Genomic DNA, 14,574 nt, shown 5'->3' with positions numbered 1-14,574 from the left:
GGCCTTCCGGTTCTCTATTCCCCTACAGAACTCATACTTCCATTGTAACTAACTCCACAGCAGCTTTCTCTTCCCTTGGGGGAAACTCGGCCTCCGCCCCCTCTCTCTTGGAGAAGAAGGCTGTTGCTCTTAGGCCCCGGCCCCACCACCGGCGCAGTCCCGGCCCAGCCTCTCCGGTCCCCACCCCCACCCCCCACCCCTCCTGCCCTCCAGTCCCGGCCGGGCCCCCTTCCGGCCCCCTCCCCCAAGCGCGCGCCGGCGTCTCTGGGCCACTAGTTCCGCGCATTCTTGGACGGACGCGTCCCCCCTTGGTCCTGCAGCAGCCTCCCGCGCCCGCGGGAGATGTCAGGTTAGCTCTCCCCTCCCCGAGCCGCTTCCCCGAGAGGCCGTTCTCGGAACGCATCCCGGGTCCAGGAATAAGCAGACCCTTTCTGGTCACAACCCTTGAGTTCCACTTTGTGGGGATGCGGGGGGGAGGGCAGGGCGGAATCTTCCAGCCACCATTCTCCAGTCGTTTCTCCGTAGCTGTGGAAAAAGCAGCCTTCTCCTTTTTGAGAGGAACCATATTTCCCCTTTAACTTTCCTTCAACCTGGGCACCCGGCGGCGCCCGTCGGTGTGCGAGTACGGCCCTCCACTTTCCTCTCAGAGAGCTTCCCTAGCCCCGGTTCTCCTGCCGCGAAGCCGGAGAGGCCGTGACGCCGCGGCGGGCGCAGCAACTGGGCTCTCGCCATCTTGTGTGGAGGAGGAGTCGCGGCTGCGGCCGCCGCCATGAGGAGACGCCGGGAGCGAGGCAGGGAGGGAGGGAGGGGGCGGCGGGCGAAGGAGGGGGCGGAGGAGCCGAGTGAGCTCAGCCCGGGCGGCGACTTCGGTGGCGCCATGAGAGCGGGCAGCGGTGGAGGTAGGGCCGGCCGGTCGGGGGAGTCGCGAGCGCGGGCGGCTCGGCCTAGCGGGCCCCAGAGCGGGGCGGGGGCGGGGACGGAGGCGGCGGCGGCGGCGGCAGCGGCAGCGAGGGGCTGGGTGGGGGCGGGAGGAGGTTTCCGAGGAGGAACGAGCCGCCGCCATTTTGGGAGCTTCGAGTCAACAATAAAGGACCGAAGGTGCCGAGCGGGAGTGGCCTCGGCGGTAGGACCCGGGCCCGAGCTGCGGTAGTGGGGTGAGGTGGGGGGGTCAAGGTCAGCGGCGCCGTCGGGTCTGCGGGAAGCCCCTCGGTCGTCGTGGGGGGCGCTCGGAGGCGTAGGCCCAAGGCCTGGATGGGCCCTAGGGAGGAAGGCAGTCGGCAGCTGTGTGGGGTGGGGGCGTCTGAGAGGAGTCGAATGTGGGGATGTTGTGAGCGGCGGGCTCCGTAGAAAGAGCGGGCTAAGTACTCGGAGGAGCTTTATAGAAGATGAGAGACTGTGGGACCATGGGGGCGACAAGGACTTAGGGCGATGGTGGAGGTTATAGGGTACGAGGCAGCCCTATAGGGGGCGGCAGGGATGTACAGTAGTGAAGGGCTCGGTTTAGAAAGGGACCAGCAGTTGCTTGATTGGAATAAAGCCTTGTAGATCGATAACGAGAGGCTGATTCTAGAGCCCCGGAGTCGTGGAGGAAAGGAGGGCTTTCTAGGTTAAGGATTTCTCGTTGGGGACTTACAGGGGGAGTCCCTTTTGTTTCCTGCTCGCAGAGCTGGTTGCCTGCTCTTGTTGCGCAGATAGGATTGCAGGGCCCCAACCCTTTTGTGTTTATGGTCACAGGGAGGTGACTTGAATTGTGTTGGATTTTTATTTTTATTTTTTTAGAGGGAGAGACAGGGAGAGCAAGAAATTACTGTTCTTCAAGTAGGGGGTTCAAATCACTGGCTTGTTTCTTTCTCTTCGCTCACTCCCTTTTCTCTTCCACAGTCCCTTTACCCCTTCAGAATAAAACAGTCACTCTAACTTGCAGACCCAGCTTAGAGAAACTGCGCTGCTTTTGCAAACAAAAGATCTGGCTGGAGATGACGATACTGTTTTGGGTGTGAAACTGTCAGTTGCTAACTACAATCTGGGAAGTGGTGTAGTTAATTCCGCACGGCGCTCCTCCCAGCTAGTCTTCGTTTCGTTCGTACTTTTGAAATACAGAAATATAACTTGTAAATCTAAATGGGGAAGGAGGGGTCTGAAACATAAAGCTGTAAGTGCAGGTTTCAGTTTAAGAGGGAGCAGTTATCACATAGTCACATTTCGGATCTAGGGGACATAATGAGTCTTAGATGTATGAGGAGTGTAATGATATCGTTTGATCTTTAGAGGTTGCCCTCTTCATCCTCTTAGTGCTTTGCAAACAAGTCTTCTGAACCACTTGATATTGTTGATGGTAATGTAAACCTGCCAATAAGGATACCGTTTACTACCTTGAAACTGAAATTAGGTGGCCGTTAAACACGACCTGCTTAAGAGGTTAATCAGATTCTGGAAGACTCAAATATACCTCTTTGCGTATGTGGTAATCAGGATTTGCTTGTGAGCAACTTTATTTTCAATTTTTTAAAAAAGTAAGACAAATATTTTAGAAAAATTTTGTTTGGCAAGACTTGATGTATGGAAAAATAACCCTAATTAATTAGCTAGTGTATTTTCGGTAAAAAATGTAAAGGAATTAAAAAGGAGCGAACCCATAAGAGTAGGCCTTTATTTTCTGGCCTTTGTAAATTAAGTTTTTATTTACCACATTTTAAAATTGGTTTGGGGAATAATTAAAAATGGAGGTTAACCAGTTTTTTTTTTTAAAACAACTATTAATTAGTACTCTGGGTTTCTTGGAAAGTTACGAGTATGTTTAGCCATCTCAGACGTTTTTAAACAGGCAATTTCTTTTTTTTATAATTTTTAAAATATTTTGAGTTAGGATATACTTTTTGAAAAGTGTTATTGAAACGTAGCTAATAGTTTTTAGTATTCAAACATGTGACATATATACATGTCTATATCCCTGCTTCAGTTATTGTTTTAAAGGGCAAAAACTTAAACGAAAAAAGAAAATACATTTTTCTTCATAAAGTTTAACTTTCGTAGTTGAAATTCATGAGTGCACAAATGCATTGCTTTTTCTGAAAGCATAAAATTAAGTCAAAGGCTCACTTCAGGGATTCTCATTTGCTGTCAGAAATAGAAAAACATTGTCTTCAGATGTAAATTTACATTAGTTGTGTGCTACTTCATTGAGTTTTTATGCAAGTAAGTGTAATAAATCATTGACTTAGAGAATTCATCAGGGAGGATACTGAAGGGAAGAGATTGTCATTTGACAACTAACGCTAATTTAATCATACTATCTTTCTACCTAATAGTCTCTGGGTTGCTTTGAACTACCAGTTTAAAATGTTTGAGAATGTTTTCAGTGTGGGTTTGGTTTTTAAGGCAGTTCCCCTTTTTGTGTTTCTCCTATCCTGGCTAATGATTTGGTCTAAGTACAGCTGTATTCTTAATTCTTTAAAAAAGGAAAGTTCTTCTAAAGGAGTTTTTTAAAAGGGAAACAACTTTTTTCTAACTTTCCTGTGTTTGCTAACTTAACTTTTTCTTTGTTTCAGATTGAAGTGAGTGAATTTAACTCAACCTTGTTAGAGAGCTTTTTAAAAAATAAAACGTTGATTCGGTGCATGAGAGCAAGTTACTGCTGCTTACCGTTCAGACTTACAGGTGCTTGCCTGCATTGCAATAAAGGACTCAATATTGAGCAAGACATATTTATCTCTTCGTTTTGGAGAGCCTAATAAACTGTTATTACAGTTTCTCTACTGACTTTCAAAGGTTTTGAAGTTTGAAAGAGACATCTTTACAATTAATACAGTATGAGCACGGCCAGAACAGAGAACCCTGTTATAATGGGTCTATCCAGTCAAAATGGTCAGCTGAGGGGCCCTGTGAAGCCTAGTGGTGGCCCCGGAGGAGGGGGCACACAGACACAGCAACAGATGAACCAGCTGAAAAATACCAACACAATCAATAATGGCACTCAGCAGCAAGGACAGAGTATGACCACCACTATTAAGTAAGTGTTGGAATAAATAATAAACACTTGGTGGCGGGGACCAAAGAAATTTCTATTACTTTGTTGTTGACGACTTTATGCCTTATTTTATCCATTTTGATTGCAAATGGAGAGATGACTTTGTTTTATGGTCAGTAGATATTTGTAATAGAATTTTTTGCAGTTATTTGCAATATGGCCAATAATTTCTGCCATAATTCAGGTTTATTAATGAATATAGGCACAGATGATTTATATTTTCTGTAGATTATTTTTTTTAAACATTTCTGGCTTTCCTAAGTCAGATTCATCTTGTTTTTGCTACTGTGGCTTTTCCCTAGTATTGTTAACTGCACCTTACCCTAGTTTAAATGGCAGTTAAAGCCATTTCAAGTTTAAACTTTAAGGACTTGCCCAGCCTTCTGAACTCTAAACATACTCACAGAAAATTTATCTATAACTTTTAGTTTATGGAACTTTGCTTTTCTACTTTTTTAAAAAAAATAAGTTTTCTCCTTTTAAAAATAGCAAGCAGTTTTATATAGAGAACTCAGGAGTTTGAACTATTGAAAGCACACATCTCTGAATAGTCCCAACCCCCTTGTTGACTTTAAAACTTAAGAGCCTCATCTTATTACAGAATGTTTTCTTTTTAAATCTGCAAGTTTGTAGGCTATTATCTTTGTTTTGCTTTAAATTATTTAAATGGTAACCATTGCTCTAGAGAGTCAGTTAATAAAAAATTAACATTTAAGACTAGATCCCCATTTGAGGTTTGGCTTTGTTGTTAAGAATCTAGCCATGTGACTTGATTTAACGTATAGAAATCTTCTATGATGATGAAACTGGTCAATTGTACTAAAGTATGTTTTATTACAACTTAGATCTTTTCCATGCCTCCAAGCAATTCCTAAAGAAAAATAGCCTTTGTAAGCTACCAGGATATCATAGATGGTTACTGCTGTGTGATTCATTAGTGACCTATAAGAATTAATTTCCAATAGAATCAGTTTGGTCACTGAGAGAAGTGTCATTAATGCATATTCTATTTTTTATAAAGGTGACCACATTACTTAGAATATTTTTTAAATTGCAGTTTGTCTTGGTGAAATATGAGTAGGCTAGCAAAATTTAGGCTATTTTTAATCCTTAAAGGTAGAAACAAAGCTGTATTATTTCATTATGAGAGTATTTTCTCCTTAAATTCTAATTTAAGACAACAGTGGATTTTTTTTTTTCTTTTTTGCCTCTCCTAGGATTAATGGTTTCTTTTCAGTTCTGTGGGTCTCTTAAATCTTACTTGAAATGTCATTTTTTCAGTGAAGGTTTCTAGATCCCATCAACTGTCTCGGAACTCTTCAACTACTTACCTGTATTACTTATTTTCTCATTTTAAATACTTCGTTTATAAATTCCTTGTGGGCAGAGTGCCTGCATTTTATCTTATGCATTTTTATTCATTATTACATTTAACAGTGTGGTAAGCTGGCCTACTACAATATTCAGCTGACATATTTGCTCAGAAACTTTGATGTGATATAGGCTGAGGTAAAAGGCTTTTAGTAACCTTGGAATTGGTACCAGTTATCTTGTTAGAGTATCTTGGATTATGTGGGACCTAATTTTAAGTAAAATAAATGCTCATCTTTCTAAATCAAGACTCATGATGTTTGGGGGGCTCTGATTAAATAAGAGTCACTGTAATGAAATCAGTAGAAATTTTAAAGACAACACAATTGAAAGCATTGTTTGCTTTAGTGGCAGATTTTTTTTTCCTGTTAGATGCTTTGTATGTTAGAGGTTTTTGCCAGACCTAAAGATTTTTTAAATTATATTTTCCTTATTTTTTCTTTCTATGGATTCATGTGAAAGATTAAGAGATGTTCATTAACAGCTAATATTGAGCTCTGTTTTGCCATACACTGTGCTGAGAGCTTTATATAAATTATTTGGTATAATTTTTAACTCATTTTATGTATGAGAGAATGGAAGCTTAGAAAAGTAAGAGAGTACTCGCCCTATTTAAAGCTTGATTTTAAACTCTAGTTACTAAGTTCTATCAAACTATTGCCATGCAGAAATTTGAAACCAGTGTTGCTAAAGCTTCCAGGTTTTTGTTTTTGTTTTGTTTTTAAGAAAAGCCAGAATCTGGACTTCTACACAAAATCTAATTTTAAATGTTGGCAACTGATTTAAATTAAAACACTATATGTAGGTCAAACAAAACACATGGGTTCTCAGTTGGGACAACAGTTGCACTATTGTTACACTGTACTGCTTCTCTTAAGATGGTTGCCTTATTCTTTTCTATCTTGATATTTTTTTTAATCCTCCCTGCATTGTTGTTCTTTGTAAGAAGAGCAGTTTTTCTAAAATTATTTATCTGTTAACTATATTTTTAAGTAAAATGGCAATATATTAAACTTGCTGTGCTTCTTAGAACTTAATTATAATTGAGATGAATTATTTTCGTATTATTAGAATAGTGGTGCTCTGAATTCTGATACTTTAATTTTATTATATTCTCTAGACCTGGTGATGACTGGAAAAAGACTTTAAAACTCCCTCCAAAGGACCTAAGAATCAAAACTTCGGTAAGTTGGTTGTAAAATTCAAGTGGGAAATGGTGTGGGAACTCTAAAAGTGCAGTAGTTACTTAATAACAATAAGGACTATATGTTCACTCTTAAGTTGAAATGGTTGAAATAGTATAGATCATATATGATGAATTGTCAAAAAATTCCACTATTTGGAGGAATTATATTAATGTGTATCTACATACTGATATTGGGTTTGTATGTATGTATATCTTATTTAATTTATGGAATGCTTTTATGGTTTTTAGGGCATTTTCTCGAAATTCTCTTTTGTTCTCAGCACAGTAAGGTTCAGGCTAGGTATTATCTCCATTTTGTAGATGAGAACATGGAAGTTGAGGGGTTCTCTTATTAGCCCACTATTTTCAACCAGGGATGGTTTTTGTCCCCGAAAGGGTATTTCGCAATAGCTAGAAACATTTTTGGATATCACAGCTGTGGAAATGCTACAGGATAGCCTCTTAAAGAATTTTCTGGCCCAAATGTCAATATTGCTGAGCTTGAGTAACCCCATTTTAGACTAGGATAATTGTAGGCAGTGAGTGGTGCAGCTAGGGTTTAACTTGACATCTTGCGATTTGCAGTTCACAGCATGATTCTTATATAAAAATAACAGTATTCACTTGTCTTTAGAAGACCATCACCCCATGGTGGCCTTTTTCCAAACACAATCTTTAAATGGCTTGTGTGTGTTAGAGAGTGGTTATTCTTTAGAAATAGTTGAAATATATATCAAGGCAGACCTAATCTACATATATTTGTATTTCAAATGGGGTAAATAAAGAATTAGTTTCTCAAACAAACTTTCATAAGCATGCTAACTAGCAAAGGAATGGAGTTGTACTTTATTTGGTGGTTGTTTATTTGACTAGGATGTGACCTCCACAAAAGGAAATGAGTTTGAAGATTATTGTTTGAAACGGGAGTTACTGATGGGAATTTTTGAAATGGGCTGGGAAAAGCCATCTCCTATTCAGGTATGTTTCCCCTTTTTATCCTGTGTATAATGTTTGAGTTAAGCATTATGTGCTTTTTTTTTTTTTCCCCCCGATCTGCGGGGATGATAAAATGAACCAACATTTGTCTCATGTGTACACACTCACCTATATATGTGCACATATACTTTTCTGGAACCTTTTAACGGTAAGTTACAAAATCATGGCCTATTATCTTTAAATATTTCAGTGTATTTCCTAAGAATAGGAATATTCTCTTGTATAACCATAGTACAGTTATTTTCTGTCAAGTTAATATTAATACAATATTTTAATCTCATCTGTCATTTGTATTCTGATTTTTAATTGACCCTGAAATGTCCTTTTTGCACTTTATTCCTTTTCTGTATAGGATCCATCCTTAGGATCAGGTATTACGTATGGTTGTTAACGTCTCTTTAATCTCTTTTAATTGTGAGCATTTCCCTGGTCTTTTATGACATTGACATATTAAAAATACAGCCCCTTTCCTTTTTCAAATAGAACATTCCTCATTTTGGGTGTGTCTCATGTTTCCACGTGATTAGATTCAAATTACACGTTCTTAGCCAAAACACTGCAGAAGTCATGTTAGGCCTTTTCAGGACATCAGATCTGGAGGTATACACAGTGTCTGTTTGTTTCTCATTAGTGATTTTAATTTTGATTATTCTGTTGGTGCGTCTGATTTCTACTACAAATTCACTGCTTATTTTTCTTCTCTTGAAACTAATGAGCAAGCAGTCTATAGGAAGCACTTTAAAATTGTGCAGATCCTACTTTCCATCAAAATTTCCCCTAGTCTTAGCATCCATTGATGAACTAATCTTTGTCCCACTCTAGTACTTCCTCCACATTGGCCTTATAAAGAAGAGCCTTCTCTTATCTCATACTTAGGTATTTATAAACTGTGGGCTCATGAATTCCTTTTTTTCCCCAATAATATTTTTGTGGTCAAACCTTCAGATTTGGCCAGTGAGAGCTCCTTCAAGCTGGTTCCTTTGTTTTTGTAAGATGGCCCTCTTTTTTTTTCTGATAAGACTTTTTTTAGAGCAGTTTTAAGTTCATAGCACTTGAGCAAAAGATAGGGAGATTTCCCATAAACCTCTGCCCCTGCTCATGTCTAGCCTCTCCCATTATCAGCATCCTCCACAAGAGTGCTACATTTGTTATAACTGGTGACCTACATTGACACATATCACCCAAATTCTATTGTTTACATTAGGGTTCACTCTTGGTGTGTTGTACATTCTATGAGTTTGAACAAATGTATAATGACATGTATCCACTATTATAGTATCATGCAGAATAGTTTCACCACTCTAAAAATCCTCTTCTCTACCTCTTCACTCCTTCCTCCCCCCTTTTTCTTGAGCACTTCCTTTTATGGTACATCATGATTACACATTTACCTGTACCTACCCTGCCCCAGCATTGGATTCAGCTGTTTCTCCAGGAAACTTTGATTCCAGTTGGTGGGGAGTAGTATTAGAGACCAAGATCTGAGCAATAGGTGTACTCTTTGCTCCTTGGCCCTTTCAGTGGAAAGAGCAAGGGAATATGTGTATACATATATGTACATGTTCACATAAACATGTACTGTTCATTTATAGATTTGATAAACATGTCTGTTGTTTTATGTAAGTTAAGATGGTTGAATCCAAGCTGTACTAAGGACAAACCCTGTGACATTACTGAGCACTTTTTTGTTGACCAAACATTTGTTGAGTGACCTAAGAAGTTTTAGATACAGGGTGTTGTGTTGAACAAGGCAGATTGGGGTTCCTGCCCTCACAGTCTGGACAGCTAATGGTACAGATAATTTCAGTGTAACATAATGGGCCCCTTTCTAGTCAGAATTACACATATGTGCAGCCATTAGGCGAAGATGAAAAAACCTGGAGGAAGTTTTCTATGTTCCAAGCAGAAAACACTGTATCCCAGGGATTGTCTAGGGGCGAAAGTTTGCCTTTGTGGACAAACTGAAAGACGTGTTTATGGCTGGAGAAAGTACCAAGATAATGTTATACATCACCAGATAGGCAACTTGAGTGTAGATATTAAAAATATTTAGGAATCTATTTTTCTATAATGTAGTTCACGTTAATCCATGAAACTACATTAGGAATGAAAACTCTTACAAGAACTCTTCTGTAGGGTCTGTATCATTCAACTTTGTATTTCTAATATTTAGCAAGATATGTGACAGGAAATAGGCCCTCAGATGTTTAGTTGTATGTCGAGTGCTTTGATAACTTAGTGTAGAGAACTGTTTAAGGGCACTGGCTTTGCAGTCAGACTGCCCAGGTTGAATCCCAACTCCACTCCTTTCTAAGTTGATTATTTGAGATACCTTTCTGAGCCTCAGTTTCTTGACCTATAATATAATTGATATTATAGTATATGCCATGGAGCTGCTGTGAAGATTAAGTGAGGTGATTCATGATAGTATGCTTGATACAGTGCCTAGTATGAGATAAATGCTCAATAAACATTATGGATTATTAATTCAAATAATAGTTTTATCAGAAGAGATTAGTTCATTTAGCAGAGTTAATGGATCTTTGTTGGCTTCTTTTCTCACCTTTGTATTAAAATTGACTTTTTTTTTGTGCTTTCAGTGTTAGTATAGCATATAGACAGTTAATTCTCTGGCCTACTATTCACTTTGCCTTTTCGCTGTTTTTCCCTGAGACTCTCTGGAAAACACGATAATGTGTTTCTTAGAGTTATTGAGTGTAACAAACGATAAGTTATTAGGATTTTACTCAAATGGAAATTTAGAAATCCTCTAGTAAAATCCAACCTCATGATTGGCTGCCTTCTATTCATTCTGTTCTTATCTACCATCTCTCCTTACTTGGTTTTCTGTTTGTTCCCGCCCCCCCCCCCCCCAAAATGTATCTGTTGTCTTCTGTCGTACTTAGTTTTACCTGGCATTTTTTCCCCCAAATATAAAAGCCTCCTTGATTAGATGGGTGTCATTTGCATTTGAATCTTTTGTAAGAGAGAGAATTTAGTTGCAATTTGGCTGTAAGATTATTGGAAAATGAGTCATTTAAAATGATATCCTCTCAAAAGATTTTATACTAACAGGCTAGACCCAGGTATACTACAGTTTGCTCCCACACATCTTTTTGGTCATGCCATCTGTGACTCTAGTTAAAGTCTGAGTGCTGTGCTCAGCAGCATAACTATGCCATTGTTAAGACATAGCTTTATAGGAACACAGTCTTCTTTGGAGGGCATGAGAACCTACTGTTCTGCTTAATTAACATTGTGAAACACCTTCTATTAACTCTGAGATGATTAAGAGGTGACAGGTCTTACTGCTTCCAGACTGTAGGCACAACTTTTGAAGAATTTTTAGATAAGTGACGAATGTAAGGTAGTCTATTATTGGGGGAAATATAAAAGTTCCTTACTGTTGGCAACAAAGTTCCATATCAGGTCAAGAATCTCAAGTTATTTTGAGAAATCAAGTCTAATAATGATTAATAGTTTATTACTTATGATTAGGAATTATAGCATTCTTAGTCTTTTTATAAATCATTCTTCCTGCTAACATGGATTTATTATGGCTAAAGGTTGTTTTTCTAAATCCCCCAAAAATCTTTAAATGCATTTCCCTGTTGATTACTATGGTAAATCGGGGTGTGTTCCTTAATTTAGAGATACTATTTTTGAAATTACTAGCTTCCATTTATTTCTAGGTAGCAACAGATATCTGACAGCCGTTGCTGTTTTCTCCACAATGCCCATATATTTCCCCCTGAAATTTAGGCTCTTAAGCTCACATGGCCATAGGAAGTAAAGAGCAGCAGCTATTCTAAAAGCATCTAGTTGGGCAGTTTTGAACTTTTTAGATACCATAGTTGAGTAAAATTCCTCTGAGTACTAGGAAAATGGAAAGTATATTATTCTTTATAGGCAACAGAAACCAACTTGGACTAACTTAAGAAAAAAGAAACCTATCAGGAGTTTCCAAGATTAGGGAGAAGTCTGGAGAAACACACTTGGAATTAATTAGCCAAGAACTGAGGAAGCTCTGAAGGGCCTAGGAAGGTATAAGTTGTTGTAGGTTGCACTACAACAATTTAAATTCTTAGAAGGGAGCCTGGCCTCAGTCATTGTCTACCTACCATTTGGCTGAGGAGGTCGATTAGACTATCCAGTAGAGTAGAGGAGAGTAATTGCTCAGAAAGAAGTTAGGGTACGACTAAGAAAGGGATATGGATACTAGAGTAACTAGAACACATCAAATACATCACATATTGGATCGATCCCTAGACCTTACAGCTGAACCTGGACTTGGAAAGCTAAAGTGGCAGGATCAGACCTAAGGTTTAGGTTGGGTTATATTAAGATATATTAAGATTATCACACAGTTTACACATTTAAAGTATACAACTTAATTTTTTTGTGTACTCGGTTTTGCAGCCATTACTACAATTAATTTTAGAACATTATCACCCCCAAAAGAAATTACTTTAGCAGCCACTAATCTACTTTTTATTTCTGTGGATTTGCCTATTCTGGACATTTCATATAAACAGAATTATGCAATGTATGATTTCTTGTGGCTGGTTTCTTTGACTTAGCATTTTTTTTAGGGTTCATCCATGTAACATGTATCAATACTTTATTTCTTTTTATTGTTGAATAATGCATTATATGGCTGTACCACATTTTGGTTTAGCCATCAATTGGTCGTTTTCACTGTTGGCTATTATGAATAATATTGCTGTGAACATTTATGTACAAGTTTTATATGGAGATGTTTTCATTTTTCTAGGCTATATATCTAGGTGTGGAATTGCTGGTTCATATGTAGACACTGTTCAACCATTTGAGGAACTGCTAGACTTTTCCAAAGTGGCTGTCCATTCCCACTAGTAGTGTATGAAAATTCTGGTTTCTCCACATTCTCAACTACGTGTTGTTATTTGCAGACCTAAGTTCAAATCATGGTTCTGGCATTTCTTGCTTTGTGACCTTGGGCAAAACAATCTCTCAGGATTCATTTTGTCAATTGTAAGACAAAAAGTACCTAACTTGAAGGGCTGTAAATAATATAAAGTATCTACCTAGCAGAGTGCCTAGCACACAGTAAGTTTTAAAGAGTTTTTAGCTTTCTTCCTTCTTTTTCTTCTTGGCAGCTTGCCATGAATTTCTCTTGGGTTTCAGAGCTCTCCAAGCCTAACTTTGAATTTGCTTCATATTATTTATTCTTTCTAGGGAACAGTGGTAAGAGACTTTGGATGTGCTGAATTCCCTGACTACTAATGGGCCATCAAAAAGGCAAAGTATCAGTGCATCTTAACTTACAGGCTAGCTAGCTTACTTTGTTAAAGCCTTATCCTTAAACAGTTTCTGTAGAATATAAGAGGAATGGAAGTCAGTGGCCTCAATAAATCAAGACAAATTCAAAGTGGGAATTGGGATAACCCCAATCTAATGCTACCGTACCTCACTTCATTCAAAAATTTTAGAGTTTTAAAGGACTTGACTCAGAAAGTCATTGAAAGACCCTTGGAGACCACCTACCCCTCCCTCCTCCCCCCCCTTTTTTTTTTCTACTATAGAACCAAGTAGTGCAGGTACCCTATTTAAAAACCGTAGAAGAGAATGAACCACTGGGGGTAATGGGTCTCCAGAACAACTGAAGATTAACAGTTAACTCAAAATAGGAGGGAAGAGATTAAGACAGAATGGTTAAAGCCAAGATTTTTCTTCTTTGACCTGCTTTACCATAATAAGCAGACTGTTTAATGCTAATCACTGGACCATTTTCACAGTTCTGGCAGCTTATTATTGTGACCAGATGGAACCCATCTGACTCCTGTGATTGGAGTTCTAGGTAGAATTAGCGTCATGGTGGGAAATGGAAGTCGTTATACTTATGACTTTGGTATTTCTACAATAAAATTTTCAAAGTGCTAGAGATAGTTGTTTTGATCATTAGCGCAGGCATAGAACTAATTCTTGCAGTGATTATGAATCTCCTAATTTATTTTCCTAATTTTTTAGTTTTAGAAATTAAAAATTTTTATTTAGAAACAAATGTTCTCCTTCCTCCTTATTTATACCTGTTCTGCCTTTTTAGTTTGTCTCTGTATGTGTAATTTTCAGTAATTGTTGGAAATCCTTTGCTATTGTGTAGGAAATTTGTCCTGAATTATAGGAAATACTGCTATCTTCCATGAAACAAACTTGATGAAGTAAGCTAAATAGGAAAATGAGAGTCACCTTTAGTGATGTGACCATGGATTGAAATAACTGGAATAGATCATTTGAGCACATTTCAGGACAGAGAAGTTGGCTATGAGACAGACATTAGAGGTTTATGTAATATAACAAATAGCATATAGGACCTGTGGTTTAACTTTTCCAGCCTTTTTCTGCTTTGTGCAAAGATAAGTTGTCCAGGCTACAATTTTTCATTGTAAAATTGGCTTATTAATCTTAAAATAACATATATAGTCTTTCCTTTGTATTGTTTGTGTCATTTTTTCCTTCAGTTTTTAATTGTGAAATGTCTTATGCTTTTTTCCTGTGAGCTGAAGATCCTCCTCTTTATTGTCAGTGCTCAGCTTCCTTAGCCCATATACGCACTCACATACACACTCTCATATGTAGTTTTTTGTGTTTTTTTTTTACATTGAGATACAATTTACTGTATATTCTATGAGCAGTTTTGGTAAATATCGGTTGATAATGATGGTGATGTTAACTGGTCCTGCTAATTTACTTGGTCTCTACTTACAGAATGCAAATGTAAGACACTTTAAAGCAATACTGAAGAGGTATACCTTCAGCATATTTTAGAGAAGAATTTGCTTATGAACTTTTTATTCACAGTTAATTTGCATTGTCTTACAGGAGGAGAGCATTCCCATTGCTTTATCTGGTAGGGATATTTTAGCTAGAGCAAAAAATGGAACAGGCAAGAGCGGTGCCTACCTCATTCCCTTACTTGAACGGCTAGACCTGAAGAAGGACAATATACAAGGTT

At 38.5% G+C, this 14,574-nt stretch overlaps 1 protein-coding gene across 5 annotated transcripts in view; it reads left to right on the top strand.

Annotated features, from left to right (window-relative positions):
- The first annotated feature begins 217 nt into the window (after window positions 1-217).
- DDX6 (DEAD-box helicase 6) overlaps window positions 218-14,574 on the top strand; it is a 31,171-nt gene continuing 16,814 nt past the window's right edge. Inside the window, exons 1-5 of one of the 5 annotated variants that reach the window (XM_011384867.2) lie at window positions 218-349; window positions 3,549-4,009; window positions 6,519-6,582; window positions 7,458-7,562; window positions 14,442-14,571. In XM_011384867.2, the coding sequence (XP_011383169.1) occupies window positions 3,810-4,009; window positions 6,519-6,582; window positions 7,458-7,562; window positions 14,442-14,571 (499 nt within the window). In that variant the 5' untranslated portion in view covers window positions 218-349; window positions 3,549-3,809. Of the gene's footprint in view, window positions 350-796; window positions 900-1,026; window positions 1,155-3,548; window positions 4,010-6,518; window positions 6,583-7,457; window positions 7,563-14,441; window positions 14,572-14,574 lie in introns of those variants that run through there. The other 4 variants (XM_011384868.2, XM_011384869.2, XM_011384870.1 and 1 more) reach the window with 4 other exon arrangements.

Source organism: Pteropus vampyrus, unplaced genomic scaffold (genome assembly GCF_000151845.1).
Source record: "Pteropus vampyrus isolate Shadow unplaced genomic scaffold, Pvam_2.0 Scaffold633, whole genome shotgun sequence".
Classification (NCBI taxonomy): domain Eukaryota; kingdom Metazoa; phylum Chordata; class Mammalia; order Chiroptera; family Pteropodidae; genus Pteropus; species Pteropus vampyrus.
The sequence above is the reverse complement of the archived record's forward strand: the minus strand, read 5'-3'. Positions and strand labels throughout refer to the sequence as shown.